General features: G+C 36.5%; 2 protein-coding genes across 6 annotated transcripts in view; both read left to right on the top strand.

The window, feature by feature from the left end:
* ATR (ATR checkpoint kinase) overlaps window positions 1-15,455 on the top strand; it is a 43,163-nt gene extending 27,708 nt beyond the window's left edge. For both annotated transcript variants that reach the window (XM_075507234.1, XM_075507233.1), the window contains 18 exons: window positions 289-380; window positions 979-1,070; window positions 1,432-1,609; window positions 2,852-3,028; window positions 3,419-3,578; window positions 4,126-4,305; window positions 5,636-5,778; window positions 6,194-6,291; window positions 7,423-7,655; window positions 8,442-8,576; window positions 9,173-9,373; window positions 9,690-9,833; window positions 10,584-10,734; window positions 11,622-11,778; window positions 11,910-12,063; window positions 12,984-13,135; window positions 13,384-13,489; window positions 14,891-15,455. In XM_075507234.1, coding sequence (XP_075363349.1) covers window positions 289-380; window positions 979-1,070; window positions 1,432-1,609; window positions 2,852-3,028; window positions 3,419-3,578; window positions 4,126-4,305; window positions 5,636-5,778; window positions 6,194-6,291; window positions 7,423-7,655; window positions 8,442-8,576; window positions 9,173-9,373; window positions 9,690-9,833; window positions 10,584-10,734; window positions 11,622-11,778; window positions 11,910-12,063; window positions 12,984-13,135; window positions 13,384-13,489; window positions 14,891-15,064 — 2,727 coding nt within the window. In that variant the 3' untranslated portion in view covers window positions 15,065-15,455. The remainder of the gene's footprint in view (window positions 1-288; window positions 381-978; window positions 1,071-1,431; window positions 1,610-2,851; window positions 3,029-3,418; window positions 3,579-4,125; window positions 4,306-5,635; window positions 5,779-6,193; window positions 6,292-7,422; window positions 7,656-8,441; window positions 8,577-9,172; window positions 9,374-9,689; window positions 9,834-10,583; window positions 10,735-11,621; window positions 11,779-11,909; window positions 12,064-12,983; window positions 13,136-13,383; window positions 13,490-14,890) is intronic.
* A 1,227-nt stretch (window positions 15,456-16,682) lies between these two features.
* XRN1 (5'-3' exoribonuclease 1) overlaps window positions 16,683-24,097 on the top strand; it is a 42,281-nt gene continuing 34,866 nt past the window's right edge. For 2 of the 4 annotated variants that reach the window (XR_012776451.1, XM_075507239.1), the window contains exons 1-6: window positions 16,683-16,869; window positions 19,916-20,148; window positions 21,474-21,571; window positions 21,985-22,094; window positions 22,184-22,294; window positions 22,531-22,613. Coding sequence is in view for 3 of the 4 variants with exons in the window: in XM_075507239.1 (XP_075363354.1) it covers window positions 16,795-16,869; window positions 19,916-20,148; window positions 21,474-21,571; window positions 21,985-22,094; window positions 22,184-22,294; window positions 22,531-22,613 (710 nt within the window). In the remaining variant the exon portion in view is untranslated. The remainder of the gene's footprint in view (window positions 16,870-19,915; window positions 20,149-21,473; window positions 21,572-21,984; window positions 22,095-22,183; window positions 22,295-22,530; window positions 22,614-24,097) is intronic. The other 2 variants (XM_075507236.1, XM_075507238.1) reach the window with 1 other exon arrangement.

The raw sequence follows: 24,097 nt of genomic DNA on the forward strand, positions 1-24,097 counted from the left end.
GATATGGGTATTAATAAATTAACATCAAACTACATTTGCGGTGAGGCGCATTTCAAAAATTGTGGTGATTTACGTTATTTGGTAATCATAGATTTTGTTTGTTTGTTTTAATTTTGAATGTTCATTTAGCTTATGGTGCAATTGGTTATGCCTTTTCATATTATAAAAAGCATTCAAATGGACATATTTCCTCCTTCAGAGTGCTATGAATTTCATGAATGTATATGTGTGGGTTTTTTTCATTTGGTGTTTTGTTTTTGTTTTTTTTTTTTCCCTCTCTATTTCTAGATTATTCATTATCATGGTGTAGTGAAGTCCATGTTAGGCCTTGGTCAGTTATCTACTGTAATTACTCAGGTCAATGGAGTGCTTGCAAACAGGTACTATAAGCATCTAATACAATGTTTATTCGAGTAGTATGAAGCTCTTGTGTTACACCTATGTCTCAGTAGCCTTTTTTGCACATTATCCAGCATTTGAGGCTTATCAAGCATATCCAGTTAGCAATGTCAAGCTAGAAAACTTTAAGTGCTTTGTCTATAAATTAATTTCATGACTTCCTGAAATGTTAGTACTTATTGTCTGCACTGTGTACAGTGTTGATATGTGCTTTAATTTGTTAAATAGAATATTTCATTCATTGTCTTGCATGTTACTTGTTCCATAGCTATTCTGTAGCCTAACAGAATAAATGGATTTGAAGATGATAATTTTTAAAATGTGCCATAGAAGTTAAATACATGACTTGGAAATTGAATTTGTGGGATTGTGTTGTACAGCTATTATTTTTTTATCAATGCATATCCTTTGGTTTTATTGAATTTTATTAGAAGCAAGCGTACCTTGTTTCTTTTCAAGTAAGAGAAGTTTTATATTAAAAATATTTGCTAATATAATGTAGAACTAACATACTGAGGGGGGAAAGGAAAAAAATTGAGTTCAGCACAAGCTTTTATTGCCTTTGTTTTCTTTTAATAGGTCTGAATGGATTTCTGAATTGAACACTTACAGAGTGGAAGCAGCCTGGAAACTGTCACAATGGGATTTACTGGAAAATTATTTGGCTTCAGGTAAGTTATCATGATATCAAATTATGAATACTTCCTTGCATTTCTGAACAAGTGTATGTTTTAGTGTAATTGTCTTGAATCCAAGGGAGAGCTATTGTGATTTTTTTAGTCTTGTAAATGTCTTTGATTGTAAACTGTATAGTCTTTGAGTAGAAATTTCAAGTAAGTGTAAGGCCAAATTTCTTATGGGTTTGTTTGCCGGGGTGGATTGTGGGGTGGAATTACACAGTATTTCTAAAATTCAATGAATTAGTTCTGAGGAAAAACTTATTTTTGCAGTAGTATGTTAAGACAAATTAGCATGTTTGGATTAAGCTGCTTAAAGAATCAGAGTTTGAGAGGCTTTTTTTTCTCGCCAAAGATGTGAAGTCCACTACTTGGAGTGTCAGACTAGGACATTTATTATTATCAGCCAAGAAGAAAAATGAAGCAGCTTTTTATGAAACACTCAAGGTTGTTCGAGCAGAACAGATTGTACCCCTTTCAGCAGCAAGCTTTGAAAGAGGATCCTATCAGCGAGGATACGAACACATTATCAGGTTTCTGATTTTCATGTCACTATTTTCAAATCCAGAAATCACATAATCAAGTATGCAGCAGCAAGAATTTTCCATTTCCACAATAAATGGTACTGATGGGCATTTTCTGTCACCTCTTTTTTGTTAATACTTGCCCAACTCGAAACCTTTGATTAATTGGGAATTTATATTTATCCCCCATGAAAAATATTCACAATAAAACTGTTGGGTATAGTCTTTCAAAATCAGCAAGCAAGTTTATGTAAACATCAGGTAATAAAAATCAACAATTTAATTCCATGCTTAACGTAGTACATATAGGCCAGTAACTCCATTAACTGAAGAGCATTGCTTTTAATCTGTATGGTGGCCTAAAAGCACTCCCTTCTTTTATCAACAAAAAGCAGTAAAAATTGAAACCCCATCCCTTTCAGTAGTTTTACTTTTTCTTTTTTAATAAAACTTGAAGTTGGCTGTAGTAGACTAACAAGTGAGTGGCCTTTTTTTAATGAAAAAGGCTTAATACTTCCTCTGCACTGTAAATGCATCCTTATGGCAAGATACTGCATGAAACTAGCCAATTGAAGTATATATTTCTTAACTACTTCTTAATTCTATTTTGTGTTGGTAATTTTTTCAGTGTTATTTTATTTAGGAAATGGAGTTTGAGTATTGAGAAAAGTGTTTCAAAACAGTTAGATTTAGCCGTTGATCTGGCTTACTCAGAAGCCTTCAGACAGTCACTGTTTCTCTGTCAGATATACCCACTACACATAGACTGCTAATAAGAACTCAAGCGTTTACAAGCTCTCAGCTTTGCAGCTTTACAGTGACAGCTAATAATAATGGTATTTTTAAAAAAATGGACTAACTTTATTGTAAAGGAGGTGTTAAGTAACAGATAGTATATTGCCTCTAAACGATATTTGTTGAAAATATCAGACTTTTTGAAGAATTATTAGTAAAAGTAATGGACAGAAATACTCTTTCTAAAGGTCAACTTCCTCTCCATGTGAACTTTGTTGCCTCTGTGTTCAGCAGCTTGGCAAAGGAATAGTGAGAAAATAACTAATCAGTTTACAAATCCTTGATTTTGTGTGTTTGTTTTTGCTGCATTTTTGCTTTTAAAAGAAGTCCTACTGTTTGGAATTACTTATATAGCCAGCTTTTAGAAAGAAAATGGCAAAAGCTGTGTAAAACTTGCATGTATCTCAAACAGCAATCAATTTGCAACAATTTTTTGCCTTTATTTTGCTAACACAGGTTGCATATGCTGTGTGAGTTGGAACATAGTATTGGACCAATGTTTCAGCAACCAGATGGTGACCACGGTAGAGATTCCCTGAATTGGTGTGCTCGTATTGAAATGACCCAAAACTCTTACAGAGCGAAAGAACCCATTTTAGCACTGAGAAGAGCTTTGCTTAGTCTCGGCAAAAGGTGGGAACATGACTATTTCTTGTCTGTCTGTGTTGTATTCTCAGTAATATTCTGGTTTTCCATATGCATGTTAGAAGAGAGAAGATAAAACTCTGTGGAAATTTATACTGTAGACAAAAGCAGTCCTCTCCAATATTACATACCTTCAAAGTAGAAGGGAAAAGTGGTGTCTATAGGAAAGATAAGGGAGAAATGGGGAAAGAGTATCTGTTTCTAGGCCTAAATGAAAAAAGGTGAAACAGATGTATTACAAATAATTTTAAATTATCACTATGTAGTATATAGCTTATTGAGAAATTTTGTGTTTCAACACATTGTGATATTTACTTCAGATTGTAAAGTAGCATTCATGACTGAAATTTTTCCCTTTCTGCAAAAATATCTCTGCAGCCAGGATTACAGTGAGCTGGTTGGTCAGTGTTGGCTCCAGAGTGCTAGAGTTGCGAGAAAAGCTGGTCATCACCAGACTGCATATAATGCTCTTCTGAATGCTGGGGAATCTACACTCTCAGAACTTTACATAGAAAGAGCAAAGTGGCTCTGGTCCAAGGTAAAGAAAATAAAAATTGAACTTACTTTCTTACATGCAAGAAAATAATCTTTACTTGTCTTCAAGAAAAAGAGGCACACTATCAGTATACATAAAACAAAGTATGTCAGCTGGGACTATCAACACATTCTGATTGCAGTTGAGCCATGGGATGTTTTCACCTCCAGCTGCTAGTCAGCCCTTTTCTGTATCCATTGTCTTTTCTGGCAGCTGTGTATGAAACTGGTGGATTACTTGCCTCTGTCAAAGCAGCCCAGGCAAATTTAAATTATCTTAATAGTAGACCTTTCCTTAATTTGTATCCTTTTAACTAATAGAGCTAGGCAGCAAACATGGGAGCGATTATTGTAGTAAACCTAAAGGGACAAAAATGCTGAGATAACAAGGGAATATAAGAAGCATTTGAAGTCAGTAACATTCAGTTACCACAGCCAGAATGGTCTAGAACACACTCGGGCACGTACCTTTGACTTAATAACAACTGTGACATGGACGTTTTACACCTCTCTTATTTAAAGTACATCAAACATTTTCCTCTTTCCCTTAGGGTGAGGTTCATCAAGCACTTATTGTTCTCCAGAAGGGAGTTGACTTATGTTTCCCTGAAAATAAAGCACTGTGCAATACCAAAAATCAGCTCATCCATGGTCGGGCAATGCTTCTAGTGGGCAGATTTATGGAAGAAACTGCTAACTTTGAAAGCAATGCAGTTATGAAAAAGTATAAGGTAATCTGATATACTAGTGTTAACAAGACAGTAGTTTTGAATAATAATAATAATATATCCCTTAAGTAAGCTATCATTATGCTCATGATGTCAACCAAAGATAACATCAATGGGATTCAATGGTGTATCAATGTGTAGGAGGGAAGTAGTTCTTCTTGTAAAGATTTAACTGAGTTAGCTTTAATATAACAATACAGAGAAGTCTACAGTTCCCAACAGTGGGAGCTAAGAATACCTAATATAACTCTTTTAAAGTAAAAAACAAATTACGGGAGCATGGCTTTTTTCTTATGCATGCACAAATTAGAATTCCTCACTAAAATGTGGGCTACTCTAAATAGACAGTGAGATAACTTGATGACACATTGCGCTACTCTTCAGCGTTACTTCTCTCTCTGGTAGTGACTTGTAACTGTGCTTTAAATATGCTTCCAGTCTCTGAAGAACTAGGAAAACAGGCAACTGGTATGTTTTTCTGCAACAACGCAGCACTACACTGCTTTCTCTTGCTATGCCAGTGAAATATTGTTTTGGCATTGATTAATATTGCCTACTAAACCAGTAGTAGAGGCAGATCTTTATGCTTCCTTAAAAGTAGTATGTCTTCTATCCAAGTTTTGGCATTTGATACTGTTAATACTTACTGCGGTCTTACTAATTAAAATACTTCTGTAACAGTGATTTAGAGAAAAATCTAACAGATGTAGCAAATCAAATGAAGGTTGAAATAATGGAAACTAATGACATTTCAATGGATTATATTAAAATACTAATGATTAGAATTCTCTACTGTCTAAATATTGGCACTGGAAACAAGCCAGTGTTATTGGAGAATGGATGTGCCACTTGCTAAGTTATTTCTTTTCTAATATATGTCACACAATTTTTTGTTTTTCTTTTAAACATCATGCTTTTAGAAGGAAAACAGAAATGTGAAAAACATCCTTCTGTTTCACTTTTCAAAAAACTAAAATAAACTCAGTATTGAGTTTATCAGGATTAGGAACTTGATTATAATCATTGTTAATGAAACTATAATCTTTCCTAGTTGAGGAATTGTATATCATCCTGTCTTAAATTATCTTGCTGTCTCCAAATCCAAAAGGTATTTTAAGAACAGACTTCTAGTTTTTACAGGCATTTATCTTGGGGCAAAATTACAATTTTGGAGTTACAAAGTTACAATTAATACTTTTTTGCATGTACTTTGCACAAAGGTAACTAATACAAGATTCTTGTTTCTTGAAAATCTTTTTTATTATTGTTTTATTTTTTTATTTTAAATTTAGCATCCTCTCAAAGTAATTACCTCTTTTTGACTTTGTTGCAGGATGTTACGATTTTCTTGCCAGAATGGGAAGACGGACATTTTTATCTTGCTAAATATTACGACAAATTAATGCCAATGGTAACTGACAACAAGATGGAAAAACAAGGAGATCTGATTAGATACATAGTTCATCATTTTGGGAGGTTAGACCCTAGGGGAACATTGCTTAGTTTCTATGGAAGGGTGACTGTTATACTGAAAAAACATTTTATAGGAATATATTGTTTTTCAACAATTCAGACTGACACAAATTTTTATGCAGTATTGTAAAACAAAACACTGCATGCTTCCTTTTGTTTCCATACCTAATTAATTTTACTTCTGACTAAGCAATTGTTGTCTGTCTTGTGTAAAACAGTTAATTATTTCATCCGCAGTTTTGATTAATAAAAACAAAACCCTTGTATGTTAGTAAGCTTTTAGTTGTGCAGAGGCATTAAAATGCTGAACATAAATTTCTAAAATCCAGAATGGAATGTGAAACAATTAAGGATGTGAAGTTTGTAATGCTTCTAATATATATCATTAACATAATGTGATTTCAACATGTAATCGCAGGTCTCTACAGTATGGAAACCAATTCATCTATCAGTCAATGCCAAGAATGCTATCCTTATGGCTGGACTTCGGAGCAAAAGCATATGAATGTGATAAAGGTAGAACATTTTTTCCCAGTACACACTTCCTGTGTCATACTTTTGAATATATATTGAAAGAGCAGTGAAGTGTATTTATAGTTCTTTGTTTAGACTTACTGCCTGAGATTGTATGGAAAAAAGAAAGTACTATTATTCTTTTAAATTACAGGATGTTAATATGCAGGAGAGTATTAATTATTTTATTTAAACCTCCCAGAACTTTTTAAAAATATATAATGAGATAGCATTGTTCCTCAGGTAACTTGAGTCAATAAACAGATTTAGGGAAAATCCTTGCGTGTCACCTGTTACTTCTTCTAAGTTGCCTCATGAATAATGAGTAGTGGTTTTGTTTTACACTTACTACAGTAAAGTGTTAGACTTTGGGGCTTTTTTCCAATTTGTCTTGATTCCAGTATTGAAGGAATTTTACTGAAATTTACATGGGGGGGGGGGGGGGGGGGGGGACATCCTGTGGGCAGCATCAAGGCATGTGAAACTGCTACCATAGATGCATTTTGGGTGGGAGATTTTTGTACAGATGAAAATTGCAAACATTGCCTGCAGGTCTGGAGTGAAGCAGACAGTTGTGGCTCCTTGATCTTGACCTGGTTCTATATAGTTAGGTCAAATGAATTTGGCTGCAGGCACATCAGATGCTGCTTTCTTTGTTGTTGATATGCTACTCATGTGGGGTCCTCAGGTGCAGGGGTGGAGATAGGAGCAGAGGTGCTAATTTCATCCCTTGTAAAGACTTTCTTCATTTCCTCTCCACTAAAGAACATTGGAATCCTTTTACCAGGGAAATACATGGAGTGTTTTTGTTCTATGCCACTGCATCATTTCAGAGGAGTAATAGATGTTTTATTTTAAGAGTGTAAGGAGAGCTTTTCCGATACTGTCTGTTCCATGTTCCTGTTGTCTGTGCTTGTTTATTTCCTGTTATTCCGGTTAGTTAAGTAGCATACGTATTAAGTCATTGTATGCTACGTTAAAAAGAACTTTACAGTAGGAACTTTTCCTTTTCCTTGAGGTTTTTTTGGCTTATGAAAATTACCAACAAAATATGTTTCTGTAGGCTTGATTTAAATGACTTTGCATTTCTGATGGAAAAAAAGAAACATAATCTTGTCCTTTTGTGTTTTTCAGCTAGTCGTTCAGAACGTGTTCAAATGAAAAATGATTTGGCTAAAATAAATAAGGTGATTACAGAGCACACAAATCACCTGGCACCTTACCAGTTTCTGACAGCTTTTTCTCAATTAATCTCCCGAATCTGCCATTCTCATGATGAAGTCTTCGCAGTTCTGATGGTGATTGTTGCTAAAGTGTTTTTAGCCTATCCACAGCAAGCAATGTGGATGATGACTGCTGTGTCCAAGGTACCTTGATAAGTATAGCTACATCTTTATTAAGTTTGTAAAACCGTTTTCATCAGAGAAATGTGAATATAACCTATTTTACTTTAAGACAATGAGAAGGAATTGAGAGTTTCAGTTGCTGTGATACAGCGTTGTGGAACAGGGTATCAATGCTATCACTCCAAAAGATTTTATTGCAGTCTAAAGTTCAGATAGTGCAGTTTAAATGTTCCAAATCAGAATGCTAACATGCATCCTGACTTGTATGATGTATTAGGAAAGGAAATTTGAATAACAAATAGCTGATGAATTTGGTAGTTATAGACAACAGATTTTGTTGGGTTTAGTAATTGTAATAGTACTTCCAGTTTTATAATCAATTATCAACTCTGTGCCTTGATTAAAATGAGATAGATATACCACTTATTCCTAATACTTGCCTGGTAGTAAGGTCATTCCAAAGCAAATTGGAAAGCATGGTACATACTATTTCTTTAAGGCTGGTGAAATAACATTCAGGATACACTGGCATATTCTTGAATATTGGCCTTTATGTTGTGGGACTGCCAAGAAGGGTTTCAGAAAGTAATAACACCCACACCCACCAACCGTACCACTTTAGTACTTGTTCAGGTACCAAATTTCAGTTGGAGAACAACTTGCTCCAGATATTAAATATGACAAGCAATAAGTAGAGAAAATAACGTATTAATTACTGTGGTGGGGTTTGTTGGTTTTGGGGTTTTTTAGGATTCTTTAATTGATTTTACTGTTGTTTAATAAATTTTAACTTTCCTCTTTTTTCAGTCCTCTTACCCTACGCGTGTCAACAGATGTAAGGAAATTCTAAACAAAGCTATTCACATGAAGGAATCTTTAGGAAAATTTATTGGAGATGCAACACGCCTTACAGATAAGCTATTAGAACTATGCAACAAACCGGTACTTACAAAAATAAACAAATTAATGCATTTAATAGGATTATTCAAAAAATGTTACACAAAAGCTTCTTCTGATAGCTTTCGCTAGTCAATTCATTACATTATTGCAGTTTAACAGAAACTACACTAACTTGTAAAAGATTTTTTTTTTGCTTTTTCATAATAAAAATATTCAAAAAAAGTAGAAAATAGCTCTAAATTGAGCACATTGCAAAATATTTCAGTACATAATGGTACATTTCACAGTGCATGGGCTTTACGTTGTTTTGCACTTTCATGTATGATTCTTGCCCAGTAACTTTCAGAGTTTTACTATAAAAATAGGCTGGTTGTGTTTCATGAACAAATGAACTTGATAATAAAGGTAAAACTAAATTATTTCATTATTCTGTATTTACAGTCAGAATGAAAAATACATGTGCCGTAAAGGCCAGATATATTTACTTTTGACCACTCCCATTTAATTTGAAATGTAATTTGCCATTTTTCTTATTACCATAAGCATTTATTATTCTATTCGTTAGTTAATGTGAAATACAGTAATATTTTAAGTGTTTATTGTTAACTTTTGAACAACTTTTTTTTTTTTTTCCCAAGGTTGATGGAAACAGCTCAACATTAAGCATGAATATTCATTTCAGAACACTTAAGCGATTAGTAGAAGAGCACACATTTAGTGAAATTCTCATTCCCTTACAATCTGTAATGATACCAACTCTTCCTTCAATTCCTGGTACACATGCTAACCATGACCCTTTTCCTGGATGCTGGGCCTACATTGCAGGCTTTGATGATACGGTAAGCCTCTAGTTGGCACTTCATTTTAAACTTCATGTTAAACAAATGTAGCTGCAAATATATCTTAGTTCCCTAGAAATGGAGGAGTGGGTAGGAAACTTCCTAATTACTTTTGTGGAAACTGAGTGGCTTCTCTCATAACAACCTAAGACAGATATGGCCTCTTGGTACTTAGATAAAGTTTTGGCCTGAGGTTAATACGCTGTAGCACCATGGAAGTGCTAACGTGATTGGTTGCAGTGGTTTATTACCCTTAGACACTTTATTTTTTATGATCTGATACAGGTGTTAATAAAGAATTTAATTTTTTCCTTAGGTGGAAATTCTTGCCTCACTTCAAAAGCCAAAAAAGATCACGTTAAAAGGCTCAGATGGGAAATCTTACATTATGATGTGTAAGCCAAAAGATGATCTAAGAAAAGACTGTCGGCTCATGGAATTCAACTCCCTTATTAATAAGGTTTGAGTTAGACAATCAGATGCATTATACTTATTGACCAGAACAAAATGTTGATCTAACAAAAGACCCAACTTACCTTGAGATAAATCTTACTGGAAGAAAAGTAAACTGTTGCAAAATATCTTATTTCAGCAGAAATCAATAGCAATTGATAATGTATAACTTCTTATGGACTTGTGAAAAGAATAACAAAATATAACGTTTTGCCAAAACAATTGCTTATTCCAGCAAAAATATACAGGAAAGGTTATCTTCAGTAAATAAATAACTGCAAACTTTCTGCTGTCATGCTTCATATTTCTTATTCAGTATTTTCTAATATTTTTTCATGAGAAATAGGTAACTTCATCTTTTCATACTAAAAGTGTTGCCATACTTCTTATTTTAGTTATAGTTTGCTTTTCAGCAATATTCTTAAGGTTAAGGTACCATGTTTTCCATGAGGTTAAAGTAAATGATAGCATCTCTGAAACGCTAAAACACTTATTCCAAGTACTGCTTTTAAGTGATTTAAGCGATGTACAAGTTATGCAGTTTGACTATTTTATTGCAAAATTCTCTTTTTTAATTTACTTTGGAGAACAGATGAGCATTTTGCTTGCATTTGACCTACTGCAGACAGCGAAGCTTAGAATTTAAAATTCTAGATCGTGTGATTGGAAAATAGATTTAGATAGAAAGGGTAATGTTATTGATACATTTTGATCCTATGTATGTTATCTGTTAATCTCATTTTTCTTTTGTGAATAGTGCTTAAGAAAAGATGCGGAGTCACGTAGGCGAGAACTCCATATTCGAACCTACGCGGTTATTCCATTAAATGATGAATGTGGCATAATTGAATGGGTGAACAATACTGCTGGTTTAAGAAATATCCTGATAAAGCTTTATAAGGAGAAAGGTAAAGAAATATATTAGACTATAGTAATATTTTATTTTTTAAAGGGCTTATCTCTTTATTAGTAAATGAGACAGCACGGATCAGACTAAAATCTAGGAAGATGCAGTCACATGTATTTTTAACTATCTTCAATACATTATTATTCATATGTGTGGTAGACTTTTACTCTTAAATGGAAGAGAATTGGGGCTTGCAATAAACAAGTTCCTTACAAGAACTGGTAACACAATCATCTTAGTACATTCTTTTATACAATGATGTAAATTGTTTCAGCAGCAGTGCCAGCAGCATGGGAATATATGTGCAGCTCTGAATAATAGAAAAGACCGTGGACTTTTTCTTCAGATTTGATCTGTTGCTTATCATTTCCGTTACATTTGTGTGAGAGATAATTTATAATTGAATCAAGATTGAGGGTACAGCAACCTTGCAGGGAAAAGATAAGATTTCTTTTGAATTTCTTTTTAACGAAGCAGCTTTCTGGTCAGCGCAATAAAATTTTGGGGGGAAAATTTCACACATTATCTGGATGTATGCAGACATCTGGGAATTTGGAACTCCAAACATCTTAGCTGAATATAATGAATGGCTTTGTGAGGGTGGGGTTTTTTTGTGTGTGTGTGTGTGTGTTCCCCCCACTCCACCCCATGGTGCTTGGTAAAACTGGTGGCTTGTTTGCCAGGTCTTCTCTTTCAGTTAACATTATGATTTTTTTATTTACTTTCTAGTACCTTACCACCACCATGTTCTATGGGTTATTTTCCATTTGTTAATTTATTTCAACTTTATGGAGATGTTTATCTTCTCTAAAATACCATTTTGTAATAGTACATACAAGGCTTTATATTTGGTGATTTGTTTTGCCTAATTGAGGAGGTCTGTTACAGGTATCTATATGACCGGAAAAGAATTGCGTCAGCATATGCTTCCAAAGTCAGCACCTTTGTCTGAAAAGCTGAAAATGTTCAAAGAAGTCCTTCTGCCTCGTCATCCTCCTCTCTTTCATGAATGGTTTCTTAGAACATTTCCTGATCCTACTTCATGGTGAGTGACTGGGATTGGGCCAGCTCAAGAATATCTGCTTTGTGTATTTCACTAAGCATTAATGATACTACTGAATAAGGACCGGTAACCCAAGGAAGTGACTTAGACATATCTGATTCTTATTTCCGCAGGTACAATAGTAGGTCAGCCTATTGTCGTTCTGTTGCGGTTATGTCAATGGTAGGTTACATACTTGGTCTAGGAGACCGTCATGGTGAAAACATCCTATTTGATTCTTTGACTGGTGAATGTGTGCATGTGGATTTCAACTGCCTTTTCAATAAGGTGAGAAATGCCCATTGCTGAACTTGCTCTTTATTTTACATGCAAGTAAGTTATAAATTTCCACTGTCTTGGGGTTTTTTCCCACTTTTTTTACTTTAACATATCTGTTGTATTATTTCTCTCACTTTGTTTCTTATTTATACCAAACAAACAGTCTGGGATATGTAAAGAGTATGTGATTGTTCTGTATACTGCATTAATGAAAGCCAGTTTTTGATTTAGCCAATATCAGATGAGCTGATGTGGATACACTGAAATAGCCCACATTTTAGAGTGTTTGTATTTTGTGACTCTCCTCTCTCCACTACCACCCTCCAAACAAAGCTGTAATTACTACATTCAGAATTCTTTGTTTTTATTCTCACACAAATTCAGCACAAAAATTCCAATGGTTCTGTAAAAATAAACAGCAGAAATTGTGGCCAGGGTGGGATTTGGAGTTTTGGTGTTTCTGTTGAAACATGCTTTTGGTGTGGAATATGCACCCCTTTTAATTCAGATAAGCGCGGTAGAGATATTGTTAGTTTATTTCTCCTGCTTTCTTTTTAGTAAGCCTTAATTGTCCTACGTAACCCTTAATTAAAAAAAAAGAAATGTTTTTAAGGTAACTTGCATATTATAAAATAAAAGTTAGTGTTTTGCATGAGACTACAGAGCAGCAATATATATTTAGAACAAAATTTTATACCCTGTATTAGTGTGTTAAAACAGGGAAAAAGGTTATTTGGACATTGCTATCCTTTATTCACTGTAATTTCCCTTTAACAGTTGAGAAGGACTGTGATCTGAGCAAACATCTCTTGTCAGCTAGGAAACTGCCACTGACAAAGATGGAGAAAAAAACCTAAAACCAATGCAAATGTTACCCTTTAATAATGTTTAAAACACTTAGGGCATACTCTTTTTTTATCAATGTAAAGGGAGAAACTTTTGAAGTTCCAGAAATCGTTCCTTTTCGTCTTACTCACAACATGGTTAATGGAATGGGTCCAATGGGAACAGAAGGTCTCTTCCGAAGAGCTTGTGAAGTCACAATGAGGCTTATGCGTGATCAAAGGGAGCCTCTAATGAGGTACGGCAACTGGTTTTGCTACAAACTCTGAAAAAGCTGTTTGTAGTGTAAACATCTGAAACAGTAAAGCCTGGTGAATATGCCAGTTCCAGCATACGCCTATCATGCAGCTCAGTCTTACTATGACATGCAGTTAAATATAAAACAATATCAATATTCAGCGCTAACTTCAGCCTCCTGTCAATGTTCTTGTTTTGAAAATTAAATGTATATGTATCTTATCCTTTTTTAATTTTTAATTTATTTAGTGTCTTAAAGACTTTTCTCCATGATCCTCTTGTGGAATGGAGTAAACCTGTTAAAGGGAATACAAAAGCACAGGTGAATGAAACTGGAGAAGTTGTCAACGAAAAGGTTGGTTGAAAACAAGCCTAGCATAAGGTATTCAAATGTCAAATGTCCATTATGGTTGCAAGTTATATATTTTCTGATTGAAACCTTGACTTTCTTGTTTTTTCTTTAATTTAAAAATTCTTCTGGTTGTTTCTTCTTGATCATCTCTGTGTTCATAATTTTTATCCATAAAGAGACTATTTGTATTGATAGAAAATGTAATTTATCTGCTAAAGAACCAAACAAAATAGATCCTGTGATTTTCTTACTAGTGTTACTAAATCAAAGACAACATCAACAGAAGCAATAGGACAGGCAAGATTCCTGCTTCCCCTCCCTCTGACTGTTGCACAGTCCTCCAGATTTACAGTGATGGTAACATCTGGAGTCCTTTCCATGCATATTTTTGTGCTTTTCATGAGTGGATGTCGATTATTGGATAAATGTGTGCCTTGTTACATGTCAAAGAATACTTGGTTAAAATCAGGATTTCATATATACTGTTTCTTTTGTAGCTGCTGATAAATACTATATTATTCATCAAAATATAGCTTGCACAACCTGTAATATTTATTCTCTTTCCCCTTTGCAAAAATTCTGATTTGTCTCCTTTTTGCTTTAAAAGGAATATTTAGTGAAAATAAATATGTGTAATAGCAGATAAAACTTAGGGAGCACTGATAAACATGACAACTAAGATAAGGACAAACTACAGTACTGAAGCTATATTACAACAAAGAACTTAACTGAGCTATTTGAGCACAGAACATCTCCTGGTCTTCAAATAAGTACTAACCAGGCTGTGTCTACATAACCTTTCTTTTAGTTACAGGATCACCCATGTAGTTGGATATGGTTAACTGCTTTTTTTCTGGATAGGTGCCAATGTTATACTTGAGCTTTAAAAGAAAATGTGTGAGTATAATTGGTATGAACTAGCTACTGTAGTGGGCCTCAGAACAGCTCATTTTGAGTTGCTCATTACAACCTGTTACTAGACTTCATTTTTCAGTTGCTCATAATTTTGGCCTAAATTTTCCAGACTAGGTATCTTTCATTTTATCCAGAATTCCAACAAAAAGGCTGGGAAAATTTGCATTTATTTGAAAGTAATTGTATGAAATAAAGGGTTGTAACATTTTCAAATACATTTGTGTAGCTTTTTCAGTCTTCTCTGGTAAATTTTATCTGTAAAAATGTAAGGCAAAAGTTATAACATGACCAATAATCTATCCATTTTAAAGAATGATTTTAAAAAGAGGGTATCCCTTATTTTCAAAGTAACTGGTGTAGACATCTGGGTTTTGTATTAAATTAGCATACAGATTTTAAACACATCCTAATAAATACTTTTTTATTTAAGAAGTGGAAGTTCATGGATAGTAGCAATATTCATTTTTTTTCCTTTTTCTTTGTTTCCAGGCCAAAACCCATGTCCTTGATATAGAACAACGGCTGCAAGGTGTCATTAAGACTAGAAACAGAATAAAAGGATTACCCCTATCTATTGAAGGGCATGTTCATTACCTTATTCAAGAAGCAAGTGATGACAACCTGCTCTGCCAGATGTATATGGGCTGGGCTCCATATATGTGAAATTTGTTCACTTTGGAACTATACCATTCATAAGTGATGTAGCTGAAATATTCTTGAGAAGGTGTTAATCAGTGATAACTGGTTACTTCTATTGATTTCTGACTGTAAGCAGCAGAACAGTGCAAAATCTATGTAAAATATACAATACACTTCCAATTATGTTATGAACACACTTGCAGATGTGTAAGGTGTTACATGTTTTGTATACGTATAGAAGGCAGTACATAGGAACTGCTTAAAAATTAGACTGGGGAAGTCTCTGCAGGTTTCTTATGTACATACCTACTCTGACAATGAAAAATTTTTGTGATGTTGAAAGAAGGCGCTCGTAACTTTATAAAGGACTGTATAGTTTTGTAAAGATTTTTCTCATTCAGCTTACTTGTGGATTAGAAAAATCTGAAATTAAAGTTTTATACTGATAATGATGTAAAGTGGTTCTTTCAACTTAGTTCAGAAGGGCTTTCTAAAAATGACGAGTATTTCTTTTCAGCAGTAGACCTTGAATTTTGGTTTCCTTAGACCTTCTTCCATATGGCCTGGCTATGCTTAGAAAAGCATTTGGGATCTTAAATCTTACCATGAAGGAACTGGTAAAGTGTTACAATGTTCTGAAACTGTTTCCTTAGTCTTTGCCTGCTGTGCTAAGAAACCCTTGTGAAGGAAATGACACAAAACTACGAGTTGGAGGCCGCTGGCAGTATGGCTATAACACCTGTGCAGCAGTCAGGGTTTAGTATCTGTGACTTTAACAGATGCTTAGGCTCCTGAGAGTTCTGGACAGGCCCTCTCTTCCCTCCCTTATAAAAAGTGCGGCTACAGTGAGTGTTTTTCGGACTCCATTTCAGAAGAAGCGTTTTGACGTGGATGAGAGTAGAGTAACTAAATATGCTCAGATGGCATGTACTAACTTACAGTAATGCTTGCTTCTCTAGGCATCCAAACTGTATGGAAATGAAGGAGGAGATTAGGAAAAATTATACTCTTTTACCCTACAATAGGATATCATTAGAATTTTTGTACAGTATTTCTTGTTTCTGCTGTATAACAATGCCATTAGTTTTTGATCATGGTGATGCTGTGTCATAACTGAAGTTATGCAGATACTTTGGAGAGTAAATTTAAACAATGAGTTTACACCTGGTTATAGTGGCTTTGTTTCTCTGGGGAACTAGTGGATAATCTTCCAAAAGTGTTGTCACTGCCTTGTAAACCTGAAGATTTTTCCAGATTTTTCCTTTGGAACCTACTATGATCTTTTCTGTTGTGGTGTGTGAGAGTGCAGGGCCACGTTCCCTTTCAGAGGCTTTATCGCTGTACCACAGAGTGACGAGCCCCCTACAGTGAACTGTTGCACCGGATACCGCTCAGGGAGTTACCGATTTCCATCACCGGGGACTAGACCTGCCACCCGCCGCAGGCCGGGGTCGGGGGAGCCCCTGTGTGGGCTGGTCGGGAGAGGGGCGGGAGGCGGTGCGCCACGCCTGTAGTACTGACGGCGGAGGGAGCGGGCGGCCGGCCGGCGCCGCTGAAGTGAGGGAGCGGGCCCCGCGCCGCGCCAACAGCGCCGCTCTCTCCGCCGCTCTCTATGGTCGGCGCGGGGCGCTCTGCGCGGCTCTCTATGGCGCGGGCGGCCCGGCTGTCAGTACGACGCGCCGGAAGGAAGGCGGAGCGCGGCCCGGGGTTGTTTGGGTCCGGCGGGGCTGTGAGGGCGGCGGGGAGCGGTGGCCATGGGGGTCCCCAAGTTCTACCGGTGGATCTCGGAGCGGTACCCCTGTCTCAGCCAGGTGCTGAAGGAGCATCAGGTGAGCTGGGAGCGGAGCGCCGCTGCCTGCCAGGGGCCCGGCTCCGCTCCGCGCCGGGGCGGAGGAGGGGGGTCCCGACTGGCCCCTCGGCGGGGCGAGGGAGCGGGCCTGGGCCCCGGCCGGGCTTGCCTGGGCCGGGCTTGCGGGGCTGAGCCGGAGCCGAGGTCGGCTCGCCGAGAGACAGGTCGGCGCAGGGCGGGCGGCTGCGTCTACAGCCGCGCCTCGGCGAGACCCGCAGCTCGAAGCGGCCGAAAGTCGCGGGATGGCGGCGTGCGGTCGCTGGGAAGCGGGCGAGGCTTTCGAAGCCCCCCCTGAAAGCCTGGCTATCCGACCCGAGGTCGCCGTTAGCGGACAGCAGTGCCGGGAGCCTGCTGCCGGAGGTCAGCGGCGCAGATGTTTGCACTCCTCGTTACGTGCAAATAATGTTTTCAGAAGCACCCGAACCGAAACTGCGCTGTTCCTTGAGGAGAGCGTTTCCCCGCAGCGTGGCGGTGTCCGGCTCCCTGCGGCCGGGCTCTCTCGTATCTCTTTCCCCGCGGCCGCGCTCCTCCCGAGCCCGTCTGAAGCTCCGTGGTGCCTCCTCGGCACCTGGCGGCCCTTCACCCCCCTCGGGCAGCAGAAGGTCGGAGTTTTCCTCGTTACCGGGCTCGGAAAAGTCGCTGCTGCTGACGACGAATGGCACAGTAATGACGAGGGACAGGTTTTACAGCTCTGCTGCGTCTCCTTGTTGTCGCATGCGTTGGGCGGTTTGTATCAGTAGCAAAAACGAGAAGTATGTTAAAGCCTGAAAAAGGGAAGCCGCAAATAATGCTTTTAATAGTCGGGCAAAAAAGGCTTGTTTCAGAGAAATCTTGTTTGGTACCTATTAGACGCAAGTTCTTAATGTTCATTATACTTTTCAAACGGCGTTGTGGATGTGGTTTTATAGTCTGAATAAGGATGTTCTGAGATGAGTTGGGTGATGACTGAAGGCATGTTTGAGTGTTAATAAATTTTTCCTAAACAGGCAGCATTTTAAAAGATTAAATAGCTGTTGTGTCAACATATCTAAGATGCCCTGCTCAAGTGATTCCAAACCTGAATGTTTGAACAGTCCTTCTAGTTTCAAAGCAGTTTTCAAAGCTTAGGTCTTTGCTTATGATTTGTTGGATTTCACTACAGTGTCTTATATTGTCCGTGCAGCAAGACGGCAGCAGCGTGTGCTGGCTTTTCAGCTGTTTCGTTAAAAGTCTGAGCTGCTCACTGAGCTTGGTGGCAGCTTGAAACTTCTACTGAAGAACTGTGAACTGTGGCAGCTGAGGGAGTCAGCGTGTGTCTGCTCTAACTAGGGGAATAGCAGCAGGGGGTAGTACCCATGATGCTTTCTGAAAGAGGCTGTTAGAGCTCTTAAGATAAACAGAAAGCACAACTCAACCTTGTATGCCAGTGCTAATGTAATTCTCTAGTTAGTCTGTCTGAAGACTCGATGATGTTGTTGGCTTACGTGGAATACTTACTCTATATAAAAGAGAAAAGAAATTTCTAGATTGTTATCTGTGATGCTAAGCTTCAACAGTAGCATGTATCGCAATTCTTCCTTTTCTCTGCCAGACCACTTGAATATACAGACTGACACATACTAGTATCTAAATTAGGGGTTTTGTTTGCTATTACAGATAAAAACTACCCAGAATAAAAGGCATTTCCTATGTAAAACACATAATTGTTTTTAAATCATATTATAGCTGTGCTTCGTAAAAGGTCATCTGTTTTCCATATATATATGTTCCTTCCGTACAAAAGTTTTAGTTTTCATCTCTTTAGAATGCTGCCTGTGCAATGCCCGGCTCTGTTCTTATCTGAAAGTGGTGCCTATGTGGATGATGTGGTGTTTGAGCATGTTGAGAGTAGTTTGGTTACTGAATTTAACTGTACTGAAGATCATTATGCACAATAGAAGACTAAGTATTGCGGGTGACTGGAGATCCTTCCCGATCCTGCCTCTTGTTTCTTCTCTTTGTCATTCCTCTTTCTGAAGCAGACTTATGTTTCTCTTGTATCTGGATGATAAATACAAGTCCAACAACATGCCTTTCAAAATTATCTGAAGAAATGTCAGCAGCAATACTACAGAAGATCACGAAAAGTTAGCAGTGCCTTTTTCCAGTTGTAACAACAGGAGAATTTTTATGAACAGTCATATTAGTGGATTAAAGAATAGACTTGTTCATTGCAAATTGCTCTTGTGTGTGTTTGGTGGGTTTTGGCCACAAAAAGGTAGATATTGGCCCCTTTGCTTCATATGTTTACCAGTGTTTGTGCTCTATATGTTGCTTGTGTGTGTTCAGGGCAGGGTTTGTTCCTTTAAAAGAAAGTTGGACTGCTACAGACTAGGCTCTTAGAAGAACAGAGAACTAGACAGAAAAAAAAAAGCGTTTGGAAAGTGTGGGAAATAAATTGATGTTATCATTGATAACTCTACTGCTTTTGGTGGTAATTGTGACTCTCTAGACTCACAGGTGGCTGTTAGCGTAGCTAAAGAGGCAGCCTGCAGTGGTCATGGTAGGAACTGGTTAACAGCGGGAGAGCCCTAAAGCTTCTTAAGCTGGCTTTGCATTTGAAATACTGTTTGGAAACTACATACTCAGTTTTGTAGTTTTTATTGTTTATAGTGCAGCTATGCAAGATTGAATCAGTGAAAACTGTGGGTTATAAAAAAAATAAAATTATCTCTTCCTGAAAAGTGTCATTTTTATTTGCTTTTCCCTTATACAATGTAGAAGATTGGCCAAGTGCAGGGGACAGAAGTCCTGGGGCAGCAGAAACAATCAGGAAGCATAGGAATCTGTTTAGCTGTCTTTCTTCACTGGGAAAATCATAATGGATTGCAAGTGCAGACAAACCCATAACCAGTCAAGATATTCTTAGCCCATTGGCGTGCAGTAGGTTCCAGGGAGGTCTTCCCACCTCAGCTTGTTTCCAGAGTTCATTAGTCTCAGCCATGCCTTGGGCAGTGATTGCATTGTTTCAGCTGTCACCAAAAGGGTACTAACTGTGGCTTTTGTAGATTCCAGAATTTGACAACTTATACCTGGACATGAATGGCATTATACATCAGTGTTCACATCCAAATGATGATGATGTTCACTTCAGAATCTCAGAAGATAAGATTTTTGCTGATATTTTTCACTATTTGGAAGTACTGTTTCGCATTATTAAACCAAGGAAGGTTTTCTTCATGGCAGTTGATGGAGTAGCTCCAAGAGCAAAAATGAATCAGCAGCGTGGGAGACGTTTTAGGTGAGAGTATTTGTTCTTGCTCTGTCTTTAGGATAGTAAACACTTTAAAAAAAAAATTGACTTAAATGTATGCCATGAAAAGTAAATTATATTATGAGTGATCATGCCTTTGACGGTAGCTTTAATTTTTAGTTAAATGAGGGTAACTACCTGTAAAATGTTAATATTTAAAATCAGGATTCCAAAAAGGAAAGTTTGCTTGTTACTTAGATTTTTCTCTGCGTATGCGGGACTTGGGGGCGGGGAGAGCTTTTTTCCTATGAAATTTTCTGTGAAATAAATCTGCAGTGGAGCTTTTACAGATGTCTCCAATGGCTTCATAACCTGTGAGAGCCTTCGGTATTTGTGAATGCTGATTCTAGATATGCCTTTTTGGTAACTCTAAGGGAATGTTCTTTGACAGTTGTAGAAGAAATGAAGTTTCTAATGAAACTGGCTTCCTGTTGATAACAGTTAGCAAGCTAGCTCAAATACAGAACTGCAAGTAGATTTCACAGTGTTAAGAATTTTATTAATGTTTTGGGAGATGTGGAAGCTTTTTGGAAGACTGCTGTAAGGAAAGCAAACTAGTGGTCAGACAGTATAGGGATGGTGAGTGAAATGCAACAGAAACAAACTGGGAGAAAGGGACATGAGAAAGTATTTTCAAGTTACTGGGGGGTTTTGTGTGTTTGGTTTTTGTCTTTTTTTTTTAAGGAAAAAAGGTTGAGAGGAAGAAGAGATTAATAAAGAGTTCTAAACAGAAAATTGGAGCAGAATTGAGAGAAGGACAAAAATCTAAGACATTGGTGGCTTCTCTTTTTCTGGTTCAAAAGTGTTTATGAAATCCTTGGCCAAGAAAGGCTAGGATGATATTTGTTTGTTTGTTTTTCCATTACTAGTGATTATAAATTGTTGGTTCACCCCTCCTACCCCGGTGGTATTCCAAACTTGCTGCTTTGTTTAACTACATTACCATTATTGTTCTGCGACAGCATTTGCAGATGTTTAGATCCCAAGTATTCCTACTGTTTCAACATTAATTTGCTTTCATTGTGATCAGCTATTGAATTATCATCTTGATAATCTAAATATTAACTGTATCTGAGCAATGACAGATTATCATCATTACTAGGGGAAAAAAGCTATTTTTAAGCCTTCCAGTTGTATCAGAAACAAGTTCAAACTCTATTCAGGCATTAAATTTCTCCCCCCGCCCCCCTTTTTAAACACTCTTTAAAAAATCAACTATATGTATTTTGTCAGTAAAGCTGTACTTAGGATATTAACATTTGAATAAGATTATTCTTTCTCTACTCCCTCTCTCCAACCCTGTTTTGTTTTAGATCAGCAAAAGAGGCAGAGGACAAAATAAAAAAGGCATTAGAAAAGGGAGAAACTCTCCCTATAGAAGCCAGATTTGACTCCAACTGTATTACACCAGGTAAGATAATGTGTTAATTATTTAAATTTAAGTGCTTAGATTTATGTTTTTGCATCTATATTTTGGCACTATTTTCCTATCCTATGGCTTTTTTTTTTTTTTTAATTAGAGGACAGAATCAATAAAAGCTCAAGTAAGTTGGGAACACAAGTTTTAATAATTTTTAGTGGGGTTGCAATACTGTCTCATTCTAAAAAGTTTTTAGATTGCTGTGGAAAAAATGAAACCTCTTGGGGGAAAAAAAACCAGCTGTCCCCTTCATCTCTTGCAGAATTTTTATTTGGGTTTTTTTAATATGGTTTTTCATACTTTTTTTTTAATTTGGGGGTTTTTTTTCCACACTTTTGATATGTAAATACAATTTTGAATGACTGGTGAAAAGCTTCGTGTTTAACTTAGATTTCTGTTTTCAGGAACTGAATTCATGGCCAGATTGCATGAGCATCTTAAATACTTTGTAAATATGAAGATTTCCACAGACAAATCCTGGCAAGGAGTAACAGTCTACTTATCAGGCCATGAGGTCATTGTATTTTTTTAATATTTTATTTTAAATAAATATTTATTTTATAGAAAAATACTTACTGATGAATTCTGGGGTTTTTTGTGCAGACTCCAGGGGAAGGTGAGCATAAAATTATGGAGTTCATCAGATCAGAAAAAGCAAAGCCCCATCATGATCCAAACACAAGACACTGTCTCTATGGCTTAGATGCTGACTTGGTATGTGCAATCAAAATAATACAACAGGAGTTTATAAATTGTGTATGTCTTCGATGTCTTCTTATGTACATGGGGTTCTAAAATGTTATTAAACAGGCATGTAATTTTGTACTCCTGCAAACTTTTGAATTTGTAATGAAACAGAACAGCAAAATTTCTTTATACTGCTTGAATCTTAATGTAACAGTGTAAAAAAAATAATTAAGTAAGACCTTTCTAATATCTCTTCGTAATAGATTATGCTGGGATTAACAAGTCATGAGGCACACTTTGCGCTCTTAAGAGAAGAAGTCAGATTCGGTGGTAAAAAATCTCAAAGGTGAACTGATTTAACTTTACTCTTATTTTATATATGATGAAATTAAATCCAAAAGATACTGGGTCACTAAACAATTTCTTTTTTATTGATTGCATACTAAATTAATAAAGTCTTAGTTTATTTTTGTGTTAGAAAATACATTAAATTAGAGAGATTGACTTGTGAAATTGTACATTTGAATTCGTTTACATGAGAAAATGTATGCTGTCAGGACAGCTGATAAAAAAAAAATCCTTAGAGCTTTGGTGTGTTGTGCTTCTTTCTTCATATTATGAATGGAGCAGCCCAGGCTGTATTGACATTGTTTCCATAATTGTCTTATGCAGATATTGACTTTTTAAAATGTATTTATATCACTGAGGTTTTGTGCATATAAGTAAATTACTAGAATAATTACTAAAATAAACTTTCTTAAAGTAGCTGACTGAATGCTCTTATTCTAGATTTGCCCATTTGAACTAACTTGTGGTTTATAATCAGTCAGAACAAAGCGATTTGTTCCAAAACTGTGCATGTACATGGAGCTATTCTGAAGTAATAGAAAAATTAATTTATAACTGTTACTGTGGCTAGGTTCCTTCTTTGAAGGACCTTAAACATATATTTGGTGGATAAAGGGAGAAGGTGGGAGAGACAGAGCGAAATACACTTTTTTGATACAAAGAAGATTTTGGATAATACAGTGATAAGTCATATAAATGTTTAGATAAATGCATCATTTTTGCTAATAAATGTTTTTATTGCCAAGGACAATATGATAAATATCAGAAATAAGTATTCTTTTCATAGTCTTGCAGTCAACAGTACTCACTCTGTTGATAGTGTTGGCATGTGACATTGTAACATTTTTAAAAGACCTTAAGTCTAATTAAAGAAAAATGTCATTTTTCCCTTTTTTAAAAATAAAATAATATAAAATAAAAGTGTGATGACCTTTAGAGGGATTAATTAAATAAAGTATGAAATCAGAAGGCAAGGTGTCTTCCCCCCCCCCCATTGTTCCATATTTGGCTCCTGTTGTAATTTCTCAATAATGTTGCTCATTACAGGAATTTCCTTCTGGAAGTTATAGGAATTGCCTTCTGTAAATATTGTCACTTTTATGAGTACTTAACAGTTGGAAATTTGAAAATACTAAAAATACATACAAATTAATATCTGTCAGCAATTTTTTGATTGAGAGAAATTGTTTGTTTTATCAGGATTTTCAAGTCCAGTGCAATGAAGAATAAGCGGCAAAATGTCTCTAGAGTCTTAGAGCATCAACCTGGATTTGGCAATATGAAAATTACATTTTAAAAGTGACAGAATTGGGTCTGAAGTTCTGTGCAGCCAAGTGTAGCTCAGAGTTCATCTTAGTAGTCTTCGTATAAGCTTGTGTATCACACACATCTTCCTCAGAGGATTTTGGCCAAAATCTACTATGTATGTATATCTGTGCATACACAGATGTTTATGCTGGTTTGTCATTGGAGGTGGTCCCA

Source organism: Mycteria americana, chromosome 7 (assembly GCF_035582795.1).
Source record: "Mycteria americana isolate JAX WOST 10 ecotype Jacksonville Zoo and Gardens chromosome 7, USCA_MyAme_1.0, whole genome shotgun sequence".
NCBI classification, from domain to species: domain Eukaryota; kingdom Metazoa; phylum Chordata; class Aves; order Ciconiiformes; family Ciconiidae; genus Mycteria; species Mycteria americana.